Source organism: Aspergillus pseudotamarii (assembly GCF_009193445.1).
Source record: "Aspergillus pseudotamarii strain CBS 117625 unplaced genomic scaffold BDV38scaffold_8, whole genome shotgun sequence".
Taxonomy (NCBI): Eukaryota; Fungi; Ascomycota; class Eurotiomycetes; order Eurotiales; family Aspergillaceae; genus Aspergillus; species Aspergillus pseudotamarii.
This window is the reverse complement of record NW_022475022.1, coordinates 254,951-273,009: the sequence shown is the minus strand read 5'-3', so window position 1 is coordinate 273,009 and position 18,059 is coordinate 254,951. Positions and strand designations below refer to the sequence as shown.

Sequence of the window (18,059 nt, the reverse complement as noted above, 5' to 3'; positions counted from 1 at the left end):
TCCAAAGTTGAGAGCAGCAAAAGTATTAGACAATTCATGAAACTAGCTCTACGTTTGAAGACTCATCAATCAATGCCGTTGATCCTGTGGATTCACAAAGACTTTCTTTCCACTGACTTTCCCGGCCATAAAAGCGTCAAGTGCATCCTGTACCGACTCTAGCCCACCTGGGAATACATAAGAAGGGTTTGAAAAGATCCTGCCGCTAGACAACCCTATGGGAAGATACTGTTGAAGATACCACAATTTGGCATCTTTGTTCTCATCCCTTGAGACTAAGAGATCCGAGTATCCTGCCCATTCCTTTTTCACATTCTTTGGCAGGCGTGGGTCTGCTGGGGTAGGACTTGTCGACCAAAAAAGGCCACCATCTTCCGCGAGCAAGTCGCCGAGAAGTTCGGTCACTTCTGAGGAGCCAATCGCATCGAATATCCCGTCGTAGGGTCCATTTGCCTTAATAGATCCCAGGAGCCGATTCTTTGGCGTAGTATGGTCAATAATGTAGGATGGGTCACGTCGCTGCACCAGGTCCCAATTGGTAGGAGATGATGTTGTCACTACCTCGTATCCAGCGTCGGTTGCATATTGAACAGCCAAACCACCGACCGAAGATGAACCGCCATAAATGAAGATTCTTTTGCCATTCCTGGGTGCCCTACCATTGATTGGAGGATATCCGAGTTTCATACAAACAGAAAGCGCAGCAACAACAGTCGCTAAGTTGGCCATCACGCCAGATCCTTCCTCCAAGGAGGTTTGACTGTCTAGTTTCACGACGTTCTCCTCAAGTGCCAACGGGTACTTTTGGTAGGCACCAAACCTCTTATCAACAGCTGCTCGACCCCAACAAGCAACTGCCACGCGATCACCAACCTTCACTGAATCCACATTAGGTCCTACCGAGGCGACTGTTCCCCCAAAGGTGTATCCGAGAATTGCCGGATACTCAATCTGAAACATTTCCCATCTATAATTATAACATATTAGCCATGCCCCTTATACCCATTTTTCAAATACCGAAAAACCAACACAAACGCCACGGATAGTCCAAGTCACCCTTTTACTCACTTCTGTATTTTGGCCTCAATTGGGTTGAAAGCAATGGCCTCGTTCCGCACCAGTACTTCTCCCGCCCCTGGCACCCATGTTTGGATCTGTTCAACTTCAACTGAAGCCCGTGGGCTCTTCAGTAAAGCGGCTTTGTTCTCGTCCATCTCGTAATGTAGTAAGTGAACTGCCAATTTATGAAATGGGGATGTTCAGTTATATATAAAACAACTGGGCCCACATGAAATTTTGTGGCTATTATGTGGGGCTGACTGGCATTATTAAGCCAACTGAGTTCGAATTGAAGTCTCACTGTTACCCATACTGTCATGGGAGACAATGGCATTAAAGTATGACATGGATGCTTCGGAAAGATCGTAAGGGTACCGTGGATGGAATAAACAAAGTTCCAGCAAGTTATACCGGCAAAGACCTAGAAACTGTTCACTCGAAGTCTAACCACTGTAAATGATAGAAACTAATGAAGTTATAATCTTCTAAAGTCTGTAAACACTACGTTATATGGATAGATCTTAAGGCGGGGTAGTAAATCTTCAGTGGAGAGATGAGGTCACATGCCCTTCCAGCCCCACAGATCGGGCTGTGCATAAATCATTGCCCTGGATTTCACTTGGTAAGCTTTAGGTATCGATGCCTTACTCCTGCAATTCAAGAGCCAACCCTTCCGGTTCATTAGTGGCAGCAATTCATATTGTCTGAATGCGACGCAAATGTCTTCCACATGGTAAATGGAATCGTTTCAGTCCGACGAACTCGTTATTTGTTAATGTTAAAAATATGAGGAACCTTCTAGTCCGGTGAATCTCGTCTTCCTCCACCATTCTTGTGTTGACAAACAGTACCGTTCACTACCTTCCCTATGACCATGGGTTTTATTGAATACAAACTTGGTCAGTCAGACTATAATTCTGTAGCCCCTGATTATCAAATAAAGATCGCTTCCCTCTATATCGAAATCATAAATTGTCTGTCTAGTGCTGATGTACTTCACCTAGTGTAGGTATTTCAAACTCTATGACAATGTAGCATATCTGCTATCAAATATATTAAATAATGTTGTGACTGTTGGGATTAATGGAGGATGCACATCATGCAAAAAAGCAGTATCGATAATCATTTCCTCCCCCCTTGGCCCACACCATTTATTCATTGGGGGGCATTCCAGTAATGATTAAGTGAACTTTCGGGAATATATTGCCGAATGGACCCGAACTTACCCTAGACTTTGTAAGAGGTCGTTGTGGCCGTGAGCTCTGTTGTCTGGCCCCTAATTTATAGTGACATAGTGATAGCTATCGAATTCTGCATCGTACGGGATTATGACACGGAGTTTGACCAACGGTGTTATCCACTTTGCTTACAATCTAAGCGAACCATTGGAGTATACGTTGAGCGGTCTATCCAATTCGACCGAGCGTTGTGAGTTTTTAGTAATTCGTTCGCTCACCATCCATCTGGATAGGAATTGAAGTAGTTCTGCCGCCGACGAGTATCTACAGTCCGCAGCTGTGAGGAAGGTCGAACATTAATGCTCCCTACACATTAATGCAACATATGCAACTTGATATTGTATGCTCTCTAAATACTCACTGTTCGTAATTAACATTGATATCTTAAACATTTTATGGTATAGAACATAGTATTATGATATCTGTTCTAATTTCTATACCATGTTACATGATCAACAACGGTACGGATCCTAGTTAGGGCTCTAGACCCAACAGTGCCAAAAATGGTAAGATGACTCCTACAAGCATCTATAACTTTATAAGCCGATCGTCCCAGAGTGCTCGGCTATTGGATATTGAGTATCATGAGGCATGGTGAAATAATCGGTTTTCTGCTAACAAACTCTATTTTTCCAGCGATTTATACTAGATATTAGGTGCGCTTGGTTTCCAGACATTTCTGTGAATAAACTTTGAAATGTGTATTTCACGTTATAGATTAGATTTCTGTCGAGCCTTTCAAATAATACGACCCCGTCCTACTAGGCTATGTTCCTACCTCCGCTGATCCCGGTACTTCCTTCCACATGAAAATCGCAAATTCTCCCTCCGCTGGGGTACCGACATATAAGGAGATGTCCAGTCCAGCTATTTTGAACCCCATCTTGAGATAACTCTGGATAGCCGGATAGTTGACATTCGACACTTCCAACCACACATGGCGGACTAGCCATCTAGCAGAGCCGAGGCTTTCCGCTAAGCGGATGAGATTCCCCCCTATTCCTTGGCGTCGGTACAATGGGTTGATTCCGATATCAGTGATGATCAACCGAGAGTTCCAGCTAGAGAACTTGGCGGAGATAAATGCGACGATTGTCGTACTCTGGCCGGCAGTATGAGGATCTATTGTAGTTGCATCCCTAGCAGATAGCGCATTGGTATCCTCGGCTACCACGGTAAAGCAATCGGATGACTCGACGTCCCCGTCCGAGTCCTCGTCTTCTAGGAAGAATTTGTGCAAGGGACTGTCCAACTCGACAGTGCTTATGTCCAGCCCAAATCCTGTGTCTCCGGATCCTGTGTCGGATGTGTTGAATGCAATTTGAAAAACCCGATCTGTCACGAAGGAACTGTTGAGCGAGCGCATAGACGCTGCGTCATCCGACGTCGAAAGGCGGTATTTGACTCTCCTTGTAGGATCTATGAACGGCAGTTCTTGAAGGTCCGGCATAGTAGTCCCCATAATAAAGACTATTCTGTAAATTAAGTATATCTTTCGTAGCAAGGAAGAGTTGGATCAGCGTGCTGGAAACTTGCTCTGGGACCCAGCGGGGAAGGTCTAGTGGAGCACAACTCACGGTCTCGGTGGATCTGAATACGGGCTGAGTCACGTAGCCTGGAGAGCCAAAAAGATCGTCCATCATTGTCATTTGTTGCGTTTGATTCATTAGTGTGGCCGATATCACAGACATGGATATCCATCCCACTTGCCCTAAACACCATATGCCGCTAAGGTCACCTTGGACCTTATCCACGCCCAATAATGCATGATGAAAAGTCAAGCAAAATGAAAAGAAAAACATACAACAGGAGGGATTCGCTGGTGATCACCCACCCAACTACTAACCTCCCGGCGTGTGGCTTAAGTACGGCTGAGCGGACGGGAAGCCCTGTTCTCCACACCCTATGGTCGTATGTACAGACTTTTTTGTTACAGAAGATTATGTACAGCAGAGCTACTTCTGCTCCACCTCGTCATAATTTCTTGGGTCCGGATTCAGTTCTAACTTGAAGTTCAAGCTTCTCTTGCCCAAACAAAAGATATGTCCATAAATCTGAGCAACTCTGCACATAATAGAAATATGTCGTGTTACTGCAACCTATTGAAGACCTATATGGACTGCTGAATATGATATTCCCAGCATATCTCATTTGTTTTAGGCCTTATCTTACCCAAATGCTTCGAAAGCAATCGCGCTGGAGCAAGTCCAAACACACTCGTTTATAATGGACGACATTAGCGGCTTTTCTTGTTGGAATGTATTTTCCGGAAGAGCATGTTCTGCGGCCAAGCGAATAATCTCTAGGGTTGTGTTGTCGTTGCGTCTCGCCTCATCAAATCAGACAAGACCCCGGTCAGAATAGTCATATAGATCCCGCATCAGTGGTATCTGCCTGGCCTTTTCGTCGTCGTCATCTTGATTGATACAGATTGCATCAACCCATAGATGACGAACAAGCTGGTCATCTCGAATATGAAGCAATGCTGTATACAAATTTCGCCTGACTTGAAAGTTTTGACCGTTGAGTAGAATCGACTGAGGATCGCCCGGGTCGCCCTAGACATAGGATAGCGCCTCATAGTGTTGTGGCCTCCCCGTGGCTGCTAAGGAATATTCAGCTAAGCAGCATTTGGTCCGGTCGGTCTCTTTGTTATTCAGCAGTATTTGAAATCTGCGAATAGTGGCAGGTCCCGACAGTGGACAATATGTGTATACGGAGGGCATTTTAACCGGTGCTTCAGTTGAACCGGGCTCGAAGTGTAGAGAGGGCACATGATTTCGCTGGTCGGGGCCAGCTGAGCTGTTAAGGCTTGCATTTCTAAGTGGCAGATAGCAGAGCACACCAAGTTTGCAGCATTTCTAAAGGCTATGAACTTGTCATAAATCCTGTGTTTATTGTAGAATTTGAGTAGAAGATTTTGGGGTTTGCGATCTACCTACACATGGAAATTAAACGCAAATAGGACGGAAATATACCACCAATTATATAAATATCTAGGGCGATCAGATTTATAATAGACTAACAGTTAAGTGGCGCAATAATCCTAGGAAACGATCCACCCACAGCCAGCTTTGCTTATTGAACAAGGCCGTACATAACATACTGTCGATATTATATTGAAAGGTTTTCTTTTCTATAATTCTCTATTTTACAACCTCATCTTATCACTTTTTGGCCGCCTACTTTCAACTAATTAACCAAAACGCCCCCTAACGGAGACTAAACATGTGTTAACTCGAACATCTATTCTTCTTGTAAATCGGCATACAAGTTCGAGATATTAGATTTTTATTCAGTACCCGGGTGACTGGAGTCTTGAATAAATGTAAACGATATAGACGATCGGCTTTCACTCAGCGGGAGCTCTCTGTATTCAAGCAGCTCAAGCAGTCTACTGGGCGGCCGCATAGCGTTGACAGGGATACTTGCCCGGGCGCTATTCGGGGCTCTGTGAAGAGATTTATAAATTCTCTTAGGGGTTATAGTGATATCCAGGCGCTGGCCGAAGACAGTATGCCTGAGCAAGTCAGAAATGATCTTTACCACAGCTCATTCCTCGATCAGGTGACTGTCTGTCCCCTAATTGGGAAGATGACCGCCAGTGTGGATTGGAACCGCCTGGCCGTGGGCGGATCATTACCCTACATATGCTGGCTTGTCCCACATTTTAAACGTGATTGGCAGCGAACGGGCAAAGCCCATGCAGTGGGGCCGAAATTGTGTACAGGAAGCTTATACTCCGGCTCTATTTGACAGTCTAAACTTCAATAGTCCGTTTGCAGCTGGGCTAGTGCCAGTTCTGTTATCTGGCCAACCCTGTCATCCGCTTGAAAGTCAAAGGGAGACTGGTTCGTTGGAATGGGGCTAGAGGTAATCTACGGGGCCAGGGTTCTCAAGCAGAATGTAAGTTTATGTGTTGAGTGGAGTAAAACGACGACAGCGGATAACGATCGGCACGTACACGAGGTTAAAGCTTGGATTTCCTTCAACTTTGATCGATAATTGGTCGATCCGGCCTTTTGTGGCACGCGGATTTGCCACGTTCCCCCGCGTCGATGGTCTCTATCGTTGAACAACTGGTTCGTTACTTATGCAGGGGGGCGAGTAGTGAGTTCACGCTACTGAAATTATGCCAAAGTCTTAGATCACTATCTTTCTATAGGTGCTAACCAGTCCTGGGGAGCTTTGCAACTTACGTAGCAGACTAAGTAGTTATTGATAATGGTGGTTTGCTCGTATGTCAGATTGTAAGTAACAGTTGACAGGACACATAATCTGGATGTGACAACCTAGGTGTCGAAAAATAACGCGAGGTTCCACGGTTAGTAACCATGATCTTCAACCAGTAGTCAGGATTTGTATTATCCACGGACGCATGTGGTCCCTGAATGACAATCACTTGCCGGGGCAAACCCGGCCGGCCATACTCCGTACGCAAAATATATAAGCTTTTAGGCCATAGCTTGGGCCTGTCGTGTGCGGAGTGGGCCCTACGTCTTGAACTTGTGAAAGTGTGGTATGGGTTATTCTGAGAAGGGTTTTCCTGAGCCCCTTGAGCTTATCTTAAAACCGCATTTTCTCTCTCGCCATCCCCCTATCTGGCAATGTAGCCTCACATTGTCTTCTTTGCATTTAATCATCCTGCAATACGAAACAACATGGTATCCCTTCGGGGATCGATATTCGCTTCCCTGCTTTTAGCTACCTCACTTGTAGTTGCAAATACAACGACTGAAGTTCTTCCACAGTGCGCGGTACGCTTCGTTGTCTTTGAAGAACATTAAACAATCCTTAACACCAGAGCAGGTTACCTGCGAGCAAAGCGCACTGCAGCAAAATAACTCAACTTGTTCTAGTGGCAATACGACGTGCCTTTGCACAGATCATCTTTATCAGTCTAATTGGGAACAGTGCGTGCTTGCAAATTGTACGGTCAAGGAATCGTTCAGTATGTGATTATATGCCCTTTCCTTCCTTAGTTGAAACTCAAGAATGCACAGCTGCCAAACGGCTACAATCCCAACAATGCGACCTCCCCACTCATCACGGACGCCCTGCCGCAGATCCTGCTCTCATTATTCCATTATGCCTTGCGACAATCCTCTTTGCTACCCGGATATCCGCCAAGTATATGCGTATTAGTGGTAGTTGGGGGTGGGATGATTATACTATTGTTGTGGCATATGTGAGACTGCAACCTGGCCTAGCTTACTGCAATAAAAATTGGTCTTCTAATATCCATCCAGATACTGGCCGTGGCCGTATTCTCGTTGAATGTGTCCAGTTAGTCGGAATATTCAATCGCCTGAGTAGTAGGAGGTAACTAATACATTTTAGTGATTCATCATGGATTCGGGAAAGACATCTGGAATATCACACCGTTTGAGGAAATAACTGAGATAATGAAGGTTAGTATTCTCTACCACATTATGATAAATCACTGATTCTCATTTGCAGATCTTCTACGTATATGTTTTGCTATACAAAATGCAGATATCCCTCGCGAAGATCTCCGTCTGTCTTTTCCTATTACGAATTTTCCAGTCGACAGCATTTCGCTACACAGCTTATACCATCATCGGTCTCAATGCCGCAATCGCAGTCACTTGGGTCCTGGTTGACGGCCTTCGGTGCACCCCAGTCCATCTGGCATGGACAGGATGGGCGAAAGAGGAACAAGGGAAATGCATCGACTTTATTGCGGCAACCTTCGCCAATAGTTTCGTCAATATTGCAGTCGACGCTGTTATGGTCGCCATGCCAGTGTATGAGGTGATTAAACTAAATCTCAGCGCGCGAAAGAAAGTAGGAGTTGGCGTTATGTTTGCAATGGGCTTGGTGTGAGTAATAGGCACCGTTGGACTTTTTATTCTCTTCGAGGCTGACGATTCTCGCCTCACTAGACTCACCATTGTTGCAATACTCCGAGTCGTTGTCTTCTGGTATAACCGATGGAACAAGAACCCAACTGGTACGTTCAACTCGCGACTAAACATGCGTTCCTACTATTTCCTAGTCTAACTGACTTCGTGTGTAGTCGAATTACAGCCGATCAACGTCTGGTCGGTCATCGAATGCCAGATTGCGGTGGTCTGTGCGTGCTTACCTGCAGCCAGGGCCGTGTTGGTCCGCTTCTTCCCTGGAATGATGGGTGGTTCTGCTGGGGAGTCTTACGCGCGTAAAGCCACGCGACCGAGTGCTCCTGGCACCAGTGGTAAAATCTCCCAAACGACAACCTATACCGTCGAGTACAGCAGGAGGGCTCAGGAAAGGGCATCGAATAGTGCGGTCAATCTTGTAGAGTTACACCGTGAAGGAGTCTAGATATGAAATGAATCAATTCCCCCGTTGAGTATAAATAAATATAAGAAAATGAAAGCTAGGCTCTCAGTGTGATGATCGGGAAGACTGAGGGTGTCTGACGATGTGAAACCAGACCATATAACATCACGCATACGACCTTGATTCCATGGGAGGAAGCTTTCTGGTTTATCAAGCGCCGGGGAGGGACCATTTCCTCCACGGGTGGCGCTAGGTCTATAATGGCTCAAGTTCTTGATTAGGACTAACAGAGCTTTATTAACTATTACATATTAAAAATGCAGATATATAGAGCATTCAAATAGTATTATATTATTCCCTTTACTAGCTAGTTTATATAGAGTGGTCAGAATAATGGGTAGCAAATTGCTAGGCAAACACACCTGTCCACTGACAGTCCCCAAACTAATTAAGAAAATGACAATTACCTGGAAAGCATGCAGCTGAATTAGATTTAACAACGAAGCTAAGAGGACGACTGACATCTGTGAAGGATGAACAAGATTGGCATTTGGGGAAGCCGATGCAACAGGCAAGTCGTTGGTCCGTGTATGCATCCGCTTACCCACTATAGGCAGTCAGTCCTCTCGGCCCGATCAGGGAAACACTAGCCCATTCCACGGGTCCAAGCACAGCCTCCTGAAGGAGGATTAAGGCAGGACTAGCGTAGACGCATACGGACTGAAAAGGGGTTAAAGGAGAGGGTCACAGTGACCCAAATTTTATAACCTCAAGAGGACAGGGTACTGACTGTTGTACGGAGATCATGAATATCTCTCTCGGAGAAATTGATAGACTTTCTTCAAGATGCGCTCGAGAAACAATAATGTGATCCATTCCGCTCTAATAAAGGGACAATCGGCGAAAGCCTTTGTATTATGGCGCTGATATCCTCGAGCATGCCGCGCATTCATGTTCACACATGCCTCACCTGGTCCAGGGTGAGTATAAGAACAGTTCACGTATTGGCCTAGGAATTCCGTAAAGCAATCAGAGCACTAGCTCGTTACAACTTTGCAGAAGATAACGAAAGGACAACGAAAGGTATCATGATAAATAAGTAACTTCGTTCCACTTTAGTAGCCTTAACGCGATCCGTATCCAGCTTCGCAATTTCCTGCTGACTATGCAACCCACATCACTGAATATGTAGAGCAAGTTTGGTTAGAGAGTTTCACCAGCCTGTTTCCTGTCAATATATTTTAGGTGAACTCGTTCACATATGTTTTGATGATCTTTCGTACCACTTTGACAGATAATCGGAGGACAATGGTTTGTTGCCATTTATTCTATCGCAGTCAACACGGAACTGTGCCACTTCTGTTCCAAACGTGGCAGGGTCAGGGGATGGTTGACCTTTAATGTCGTGGAGTCCCTGGATGCTTTTCCAGGCATGGTGATTCCCGGAACAAGCCTACTGCACTGGTTGGGGTTCTAAGTTTAATCCTGATCAATTCTATCGCGTAGACTCCGAAGGTTGTCCACCCCAGCAGCAAGGTCATTAATCCACGCACGTATATGCCGCGCAACAAACTCATTATCGCAATTTCGCACTGCAAGGTCGAAATCTCTTTGACGTTGGCTCTTGTGAAAAACCTCCACCCATCCCGGTTCCAAGCTTTCCATTTTATGAATAAACACATCACGAAGGAGAGTGACCTCATACTCCCATAGGTGTTCCCAGTAGAGATCTGCGGCTTCTCCGTTCGCATCGAGTTTATATCGTCCCAGATCAGGCTCACGACATCGTGGTGGCCCTTGTAAGAATGCAGGGTAATAGCACGCCTTCCATAAAGGGAGTGCTGAAACACATTCCCAATCTAAAATAGCTGCTAGCTCTCCATTATCATGGACGAGAATATTTCGGCCAGAGAGGTCGTCATGAACTAGGACTGAGGGCTCCGGAGCGCTCCCATACGGTGGAAAGATAGATGGAAGCAGGGCCTTCAATTTCCCAATGATTCCCAATGTTCTTATTGCATCACCTGCATCTTCTTCATCATCGCTCTCAAGATCGCTAGATGGCAAATTGTCTAGCGTCGACTGACAGTCTCTCTCGCTGAGAGAAAGATGTGATGTAATCCAGTCGCTACTAGACTTAAATGGCCCTCGATGAACATCCTGAAGGATATGCGACCCCCAAAAAAAGTGCATAGAAACAATTCTGCCCACATCTGGTAATCCTGCAGGCATATGTCCCTTTCCAGGTAGATGTGATATATTAGAATATGCTGAGTTTACAGCAGGCCAGGTCGCTTCCGGTAGTCCGGAAACATTGAGAATAGATTCTCTCTCATAGAGATTTCCAATTCCCTGGAATTGCTTCCGAAAAAGGCAGCTAGAGAAGGCCGCAAACTCTCCAACCAAACTTGCTTTGGCAGAAAATGATAAAGAGCGCCACAGCTCTTCCAAGGGCCTTCCAGGCATTTTGGTCATAATGATCCATTCAAAGCCGATGGGATTTTCTCGGGAAGGTTGATAAGTGATGATTCGAGGAATAGGGATATATGTGGTTCGCGATATCCAGTCCACGGTCGACACTTCACTCATAGTTTTATAGTACGGATCGACAGGCAACGTGACTCGCATAACAAAGACCTCATTATCTATTTTAACGTCATAGAGTTTGTTCAAGGCGCCCTCGGCGAGGAAGGTCACCTTGACCGTGCTTGATGGTAGTAGTGACTGTATTGTCTGCTCGATGACCTGAGGATTGGGCTCCACCGTCCACTGGGGCACAAGATTGAAGACTGTTTGAACCCAGGCAAGGCCCGGGGTCTGTACCTCCAGCGATTTCATTTCTACCGTGATATAAGGGAGTTGTCCTTCGTGAGCTTCCATGTTGAAATTCTGTGGTTTGAGCCTGAATTTGAGGGGCAAAAGAGAATATCCCTAAAGGTCGAAAGAAACGTGTTAAAAGGACATGTGAACCGGGGTCATATCGGGCCGGGATAACAGTGACCCAGCGCAGAAGAGAAACATGGAACACACTTTACCAAAGGATTGAGAAAGAAAATAGAAGAGTGCCCCTTCAATGAGAAAGAGGGTGGGGGAAGTCTGGTATTTGGAAGTGTTGTTACTCAGAATACATGTCTCGCAGAAGGGTTAGCGGTTCACGTGGCCCTCAGTGCCCTAAGCTGGAAAACAATGCCATGCCCGGACAGATTTGAAGCTATCAAGATTTTAATGAGGTAGCAAGGTATCTCCCGAGCCTGAAGGCGGCTATATGGCAGAAGTCTAATCTTATCCAACCCAAACACTCGTATTTTCGGTCTATAGCCCCCACCCCATGCACGTGCCAAGACCCGCAAGCCAACGAAGGATGCATACAGGTTAGTGACATCAGGAATTGACACGAATCAGAGCTGCTTGACTAGGACTAAAACCGACTAATCGGCACCAGCCCCTCCTTTTATGTTTACCAGGGAAAAAGCAAATAGTCTAATCCCGGGTGAAGAAAGGACGCGTTCCCACTTCATTCTTCAATTTTGTGGTTTTTCTTGTGTGCTTTGCACTTAATCACATGAGTATTGGACTTTGCCAATATAATATTGTGCATTTGTTAGATCTATGAACTGTACTACCTACTGTATTCTGCCAGTTGAATTGTCTACGACAAGATGGGAATTCGAAGGAGCCTCTCCAGTATGGTCCTCCCATGTTATCCTGTGCGGGGTTCAGCTGACAATTCGTGTTCACAGGATTTGTTCCCTTCATCGCGTACCACCACGTTCTAATGGGTGTCTGCACAGTTGCGATTATCCTTTTATGTATGATATTTTAGACTTTATACTGCGTCTTTCCCTTATCATACCATACATTTCCTCATATTTGTGGCACACAATGGGCTAATGAATCCACCAGCTGTTCTCCTCGCTGGATGTACATCCTCCAATGGCATGAACAATATCTATCTTGTTTCGCTCAAGTACAGAAATGCCAGTACCTCAGCCCCTAGTGACCCCTCATTCATAAACCCCAGCATTGCACAAAAGGTCTACAACATATCGCAGCCCCGTAATACTACGATTCAAGAAGTGCGGGCGGGATACATGGGACTCTGCTTGACTCGGAGTGACGGCGCGCAATTGTGCTCCAGCAGTGCTGCAGCATTAGCTAGCATGGTCAAAGATCAAGGAATGCAAGGTAGTAATGACACCGCTGATCCGCTGAACCTTATTTGGATTGCGAACAAATTTAAAGAAACAATTGTTTTTGATGGCTTGATGTGAGTTATTTCCCGATTTCGTTTTCCTCTTTGGTATTATTCTGTCACCCTCCCCGTAGAGATATGTAAGGGCGCTTTATAATGCGAATTCGTACATTATGAACCGTGAATAGTTCTGACATGAAAGACTAGATTCATTGCTGTCGCCGTCACCTTTATTTGTTTCCTCGCGTTAGCAACATTCCCTGGATGGCATGAGGAAGTTGATGAGGACGGCTCAGAACGCGAAGTCAAGCCCTTCCCCTCACGGCCGGTGTCACAAGTAGCATTAGGCTTGAGTTCATTAGGGTTCATATTCGCCTTAATCTCAATCCTTTGGCAGCACATCAATAGCAGTGCTGCGGGAACCATGTCGGAGAGTCTCACGTATGGAGCCATCGAGAGCCATGTTGGGACTGCGGCGATGATACTAGGGTGGGCTGCTGTAGTCTGCCTCGGTGTTGTTGCTCTCGCCTTGCTGGTTATGATTATGAGTATTAGTCTCCTCCGTAAATTGACGGACGAGGACTAGTTATGTTTATGTTCCACCTTTGGTGGTAGAGGCTCTGTTGTTCCATATGAAAAGACTTAACTCAAGAGGACAATATACTATGCGATATATACTGGTTGCCAATTGACCATAGGTGCTAAATCACAAAGACTGGGCAGCCGGCTCTGTAGAGGTAGATTCCCTATACGAAGAGGCATACGAGGCATACGAGGTGCTAAGCCTACTCCCGCGCGATATGTTGAGAACCCTAGAATACAAAAGCTGCACCACAAGGAATCCGACACCAGTGAGTAAAATCACCAGAATGGCCGCGGTCAAGCCAGCTTTAATGCCTGACGCCAATGGACGCGTCCATATCAATGCGAGAGGAATTGCAACGAAGCCCATGATCCCAAGCGCCCAGACAAGTAACAAGCGGGTCGTTGGCGGAATCCGGTCGAGCAGGCGCATGACGATCCTGGGCAATGCATAGCGAAAGTCTGGATCGGAATTGCGCCAATACGGTACGCCAACCAGGCCTAGAATAGCAAGCATGATCGCAACTGTAACAGTACTCTGCACGCCTTCGTCCATATTTCGAGTCCAGAGTACGGCTATGGGTGCAGCAGCAACAAGAGCGGTCATTAGAATGAGGCCGACCGGGAATCCGACTACCTGCCATAACTCGGTCCCAGCCTTGCGACTATTCCTGTCGATCCATGCCCACGTTGCCTTGCCACTCCGGTTGAGTACGCTTCCGAACCATCGTAAGAGCAACAACATTGATAGAGACCTGACCTGCACGGGAAGGCTGTGTTGTTCTGCGTAACGTCTAACATCCTGCTTCACGTTCTGCTTCAGACTTGCTAGCCATTGGCTGCGCATTGTCAGCCGCATCAGGTATGCGAACGTCGTTACCGTACTTGCGACAACGAAAAATTTCCACACGGGCGCTGAGTCTTTGAAGGGCTCGATTTGCATACCAAAAACGGATGTTGAGAACGAGAGTGGAATGAAGATGAACGCCAGCTCAGTGAGTCGTGTTACGGCGTGTGCCTCATCAATGGAACGTCGGCTGTCCAGGAGACCCATGTTGGATGTCAAGGACGAAGATGCACGTCTGAGCCGGGCGAGCATCTGGCTGATTTGGTCGAAGAGATCTGATACGCTTTGTATGATATCTGAGCTGTCGTCGGCTGCTGCTAGAGACGCATTGGCTGGGTGTTTGATACCAAAGAACGCTAGAAAGCCTCTAATAGAAGCAATGAGGTCCAATAACTCTCGCTCGGCTTTACTTATGAGTTGACGCCACAATGCCAGTCGATCCTCCATCTTCGTGTCGTCCAGGATATCGAATTCCATGTCGCTCAAGATCTCGTTGAGCACCCGAAGCAAGATCAAAGTATCTTGGCGGATGATCTCGAACAATGTATCAAGCAGACTTACTGGCGTGGTCTTTCTGTCTACCATATGATGAATATCCTGCCGGGTAGACCTAGTCTCATTGAGCTCATCCTGGAGAGTCGCCAAGAGGTTGCCTGTCACAATAGCCTCCTCTAGATCGATAGTAACTGGCTTTCGTGAAGCCATTTGCTTGACCAAAACCTGGGTGGTCCTTTCCAGATTAACTTTTGTTCTATGGACTTCTTGCCTCGGCCGCCTGAGCAGCCAGTCCAATACCCGTCGTCCGGCTGTCTCCCGCCGTGGGTTCTCAATTGGGATCGCAAGCGCCTGAACGCCATCATCGCCCTCGATTATTAAGATCGGTCGAGTTCCTGCTTCGTCACCATCACCAGCGTCATAATCATCGTAATCACTATCAGAGTTTTGATCGAGCTTTGGGATCACCTGCGTCTGATCATGGCTATAACTAATGGCTGGCAGAGGATCAAGCAGCACGATAACTGGATTTTCGCTTAGCTTTTTATGCTCAGAACCGAGAAGAAAGGCAATTACCCACCGATCTCATAGTCTTTGTCCTCAGCTTCCTTCTTCCAAATTGATGCCCGTTCGACCAAGCCAAACTCCCTTGTCTCCTTTGCCGTCCGGCGTGGATCAACGCGTAGGTCCCATTCGGGACGAAAAATATTTGTCTCGGCTTTGAGACTAAAAATTGAGTTTCCGGATATATAATCCAGCCCATCACGATCCAAATCAAGTAGATCTTCTCGGTCGCGGTTCGAGAATAGCGGTTGGCGACGATACATGGGCCGAACCCACTGGATTGACACGTATGACTTGTTCAACCCGGCAGTCTTCCATGATCGCACTGGCGAATCATCATACTGCGCACCGCCGTACCCAGAGTTCAACAGATGCTCCTCGAAGAATTCTGGCGTGATTCCGAATGTCTCCCCTAAGGCGTGGATAGTACGCTTTGATAGGTCTTCAACTATGAACACACGCCCGCTCAACCCCTCAGGCGCGTCGCGATAGTAGGAAATGGACTCGGGGTCATCAATTTCCACACTTGAGGCCGTGTTATCGCTGTAGTATTCATACAGCGTGATGGAGGTTTTCTCCACTCGTGGAGCCTTCCGGATATTGCCATTTTTGATGTGGTCGAATACACCCGCTGCGCGGTCCAGAATTTGAGCATAGGTTTGGCGCGTCGGCGGCTTATCTGTCGCCTGTAGTACTAGTGGAGGTAGTTTCGGTGACGGCGGCAGTGATGGTGGTAATGGAATGGAAGAAGGCAATATGAAGGTGTCATCACGATCAATCACCTCCAGAGAGGATCTCCCTGCATCTCGACCTCGTTCTCCAGGGTCACTGGTCGTCGCCGACCCATCGCGAGAACTGGGCAGTGGAAGTTGTTGCGGGATTTGGCCAGATGCGGCTGGATCATTTTGCAGGACATCCTCTAGCGAGTTTCGAGGTCTTGCCTTTATCTTACGCGTCCTACGTGAAGTGTCCCCCGCTTCGGCATGTTGTTGCTTGATCCATTCCAGGACGCGCCGGGATGGTTGCTGCTGCGCCATGGGGTTTGATGGGATGATTCAGTGCTGAATATTTCCTCTCTCCCAATTTGAATCTTCGGTATGTACATTATCCCTGCTTTGAAACTACTGTTTTGCAAATAAAATGGCTCGGTAAGCGCTGACAATTCGCGTGCCAAGTGGAGGGACACGACTAGTGTGAAAGGCGAGGCTTAGTTGCAGACTCGAAGTGTTGGATAGTGGCCCAGACCCGCTAATTACGGAAAGAAAAATGTCGATCTCCACTGGGACGTCTTTTTCTTCTTTTCTTTTCCTATCTTTCATTAGTTAGTTTCTTTTTTTGCAATTTCCCTGTTTTCGTTTGCCTTTTTCAAAAACTTTGCTTGAAACCCTGTGTATGGATACAGCAGCAGCGTAACCTTAGTATCGACTTGAATCCAATCAGCCCTTTCTCTGTAACAAATATCTTGAGATCTTACTGACTCTAGAATGACCTCTTATATCTCTGCAGCTCATGGTCTGCTGTCATCCTTCTGAGAGGTTGCCCCCATTCTCAACTGCATTCAGGACATTTGCTACTTTCGGGAACAATGACAAGGCCTTGAAAAGCTCCATCTGGCTAGCTGGATTGTTCACGAATATGATGCCATATCTTGTAGGCGTCCAACCCTGTGGTCCGTAGAATTCCAGTAAAATTCTCCTGCTGTCTCTGGTTCCACAACTCCGACCACTAGAAATCCGAATTTAGAGTATAACTCAATCCTGTCGGGCGAGGACATGATGGGGATATCAAGATCATTCTCGTCCACATAATCACAGACTATCTTCAAGAACGTAGGACCGACACCCTGTTGTTGGTGATCTGGAACCATAGTCATGAGCATGATCCCTAGGGAAGATGAGCCACAAAGTCTGAGGAAATCTCACTTAGCTTATAGCTTACTATGTATTCTATTTCCTTGCTAGCTTTGCAAAACTATTTGCATCTTTGTTCTGGGTACTAATTCAGACATACGATGCTATTGTATTAATGATTATGGGGATGGACTGAGCCATGAAGCAGTATATACCTGAACCTACTCCTACCCTTATTTAACTTTCCCTGGTTCAAATTCATTCCCTGAATATGTGTAGAAAAACCGTAGTTAATATTCTATGTGGACCTATATACCTCTCAAGGATCAATCACACCTTTTAGACATGGTCTAGGCCCATAAGAGTGCCGTTAAGTGCTAGACTTTTCTCTCATTATATGTCAGCAAGTGCAGAGCTACACCGGTCCCGAATGACATCCCCTCGGCTCGTTGATATTAACTTCTCGGCTACCAGTCTAATGCAAGAACAATTCTATGTGGATCATCCTGTTCCAACAGCTTTTCCGATTCCCATACTATGCATCTATTCAGTGGTGCTCAGGAGGTTGAAATCAATTGGCTTATGCAATGCGCGCAGAGTCAAACCAACCTCTCGGTCCGTGTTTAATAATGTTCACGCCATAAATGCGCTACAATAGAAGCTTAATTGACAGGCCGGAATGATCCGCAGCGAGAACGAAAGTCTAGCCATACAAATTACTTGGTGATGGCTTCGTGGAGTCGCTTGAGGGTATAGTGTAGAGCCTATGGCCAGCACAGAGGTGAGAGATGGCTGGGCCTAGACAAGGCCACCTAATACGAAGTCACACCACTCATACGGAATCCAAAAAATATGCTTATGTCATGACGATATTATAAACTAACGATGCGGCTGAATTACGCTATCTGATTGATACTGGGACTTAATCGATGTATCCAGAACAAGCA

General features: G+C 46.3%; 6 protein-coding genes across 6 annotated transcripts; 2 read left to right on the top strand and 4 right to left on the bottom strand.

Moving 5' to 3' along the window:
• Positions 1-69: 69 nt before the first annotated feature.
• Positions 70-1,214, bottom strand: BDV38DRAFT_268556 (zinc-binding alcohol dehydrogenase family protein; the record flags this gene model as incomplete). The annotated part of the gene is made up of 2 exons (XM_032056793.1): positions 70-967; positions 1,069-1,214. The coding sequence occupies 2 exons, from the start codon at positions 1,212-1,214 to the stop codon at positions 70-72; spliced, it is 1,044 nt and encodes a 347-aa protein (XP_031917360.1).
• A 1,849-nt stretch (positions 1,215-3,063) lies between these two features.
• Positions 3,064-3,747, bottom strand: BDV38DRAFT_279199 (GNAT family N-acetyltransferase; the record flags this gene model as incomplete). The annotated part of the gene is made up of 1 exon (XM_032058954.1): positions 3,064-3,747. One exon carries the CDS (start codon positions 3,745-3,747, stop codon positions 3,064-3,066), a length of 684 nt encoding a protein of 227 aa, XP_031917359.1.
• Positions 3,748-6,958: 3,211 nt separating this feature from the next.
• BDV38DRAFT_268555 (CFEM domain-containing protein) lies at positions 6,959-8,624 on the top strand (the record flags this gene model as incomplete). Its single annotated transcript, XM_032056792.1, has 8 exons — positions 6,959-7,054; positions 7,107-7,248; positions 7,301-7,485; positions 7,547-7,583; positions 7,638-7,708; positions 7,758-8,140; positions 8,204-8,271; positions 8,338-8,624. The coding sequence occupies 8 exons, from the start codon at positions 6,959-6,961 to the stop codon at positions 8,622-8,624; spliced, it is 1,269 nt and encodes a 422-aa protein (XP_031917358.1).
• A 1,437-nt stretch (positions 8,625-10,061) lies between these two features.
• On the bottom strand, positions 10,062-11,420 carry BDV38DRAFT_296814 (phosphotransferase family protein; the record flags this gene model as incomplete). Its single annotated transcript, XM_032063006.1, has 1 exon — positions 10,062-11,420. One exon carries the CDS (start codon positions 11,418-11,420, stop codon positions 10,062-10,064), a length of 1,359 nt encoding a protein of 452 aa, XP_031917357.1.
• Positions 11,421-12,241: 821 nt separating this feature from the next.
• Positions 12,242-13,360, top strand: BDV38DRAFT_279196 (Fig1 domain-containing protein; the record flags this gene model as incomplete). The annotated part of the gene is made up of 4 exons (XM_032058953.1): positions 12,242-12,266; positions 12,323-12,391; positions 12,486-12,849; positions 12,982-13,360. The coding sequence occupies 4 exons, from the start codon at positions 12,242-12,244 to the stop codon at positions 13,358-13,360; spliced, it is 837 nt and encodes a 278-aa protein (XP_031917356.1).
• Positions 13,361-13,480: 120 nt separating this feature from the next.
• BDV38DRAFT_279195 (uncharacterized protein) lies at positions 13,481-16,299 on the bottom strand (the record flags this gene model as incomplete). Its single annotated transcript, XM_032058952.1, has 2 exons — positions 13,481-15,222; positions 15,279-16,299. The coding sequence occupies 2 exons, from the start codon at positions 16,297-16,299 to the stop codon at positions 13,481-13,483; spliced, it is 2,763 nt and encodes a 920-aa protein (XP_031917355.1).
• Between the last annotated feature and the right edge of the window lie 1,760 nt (positions 16,300-18,059).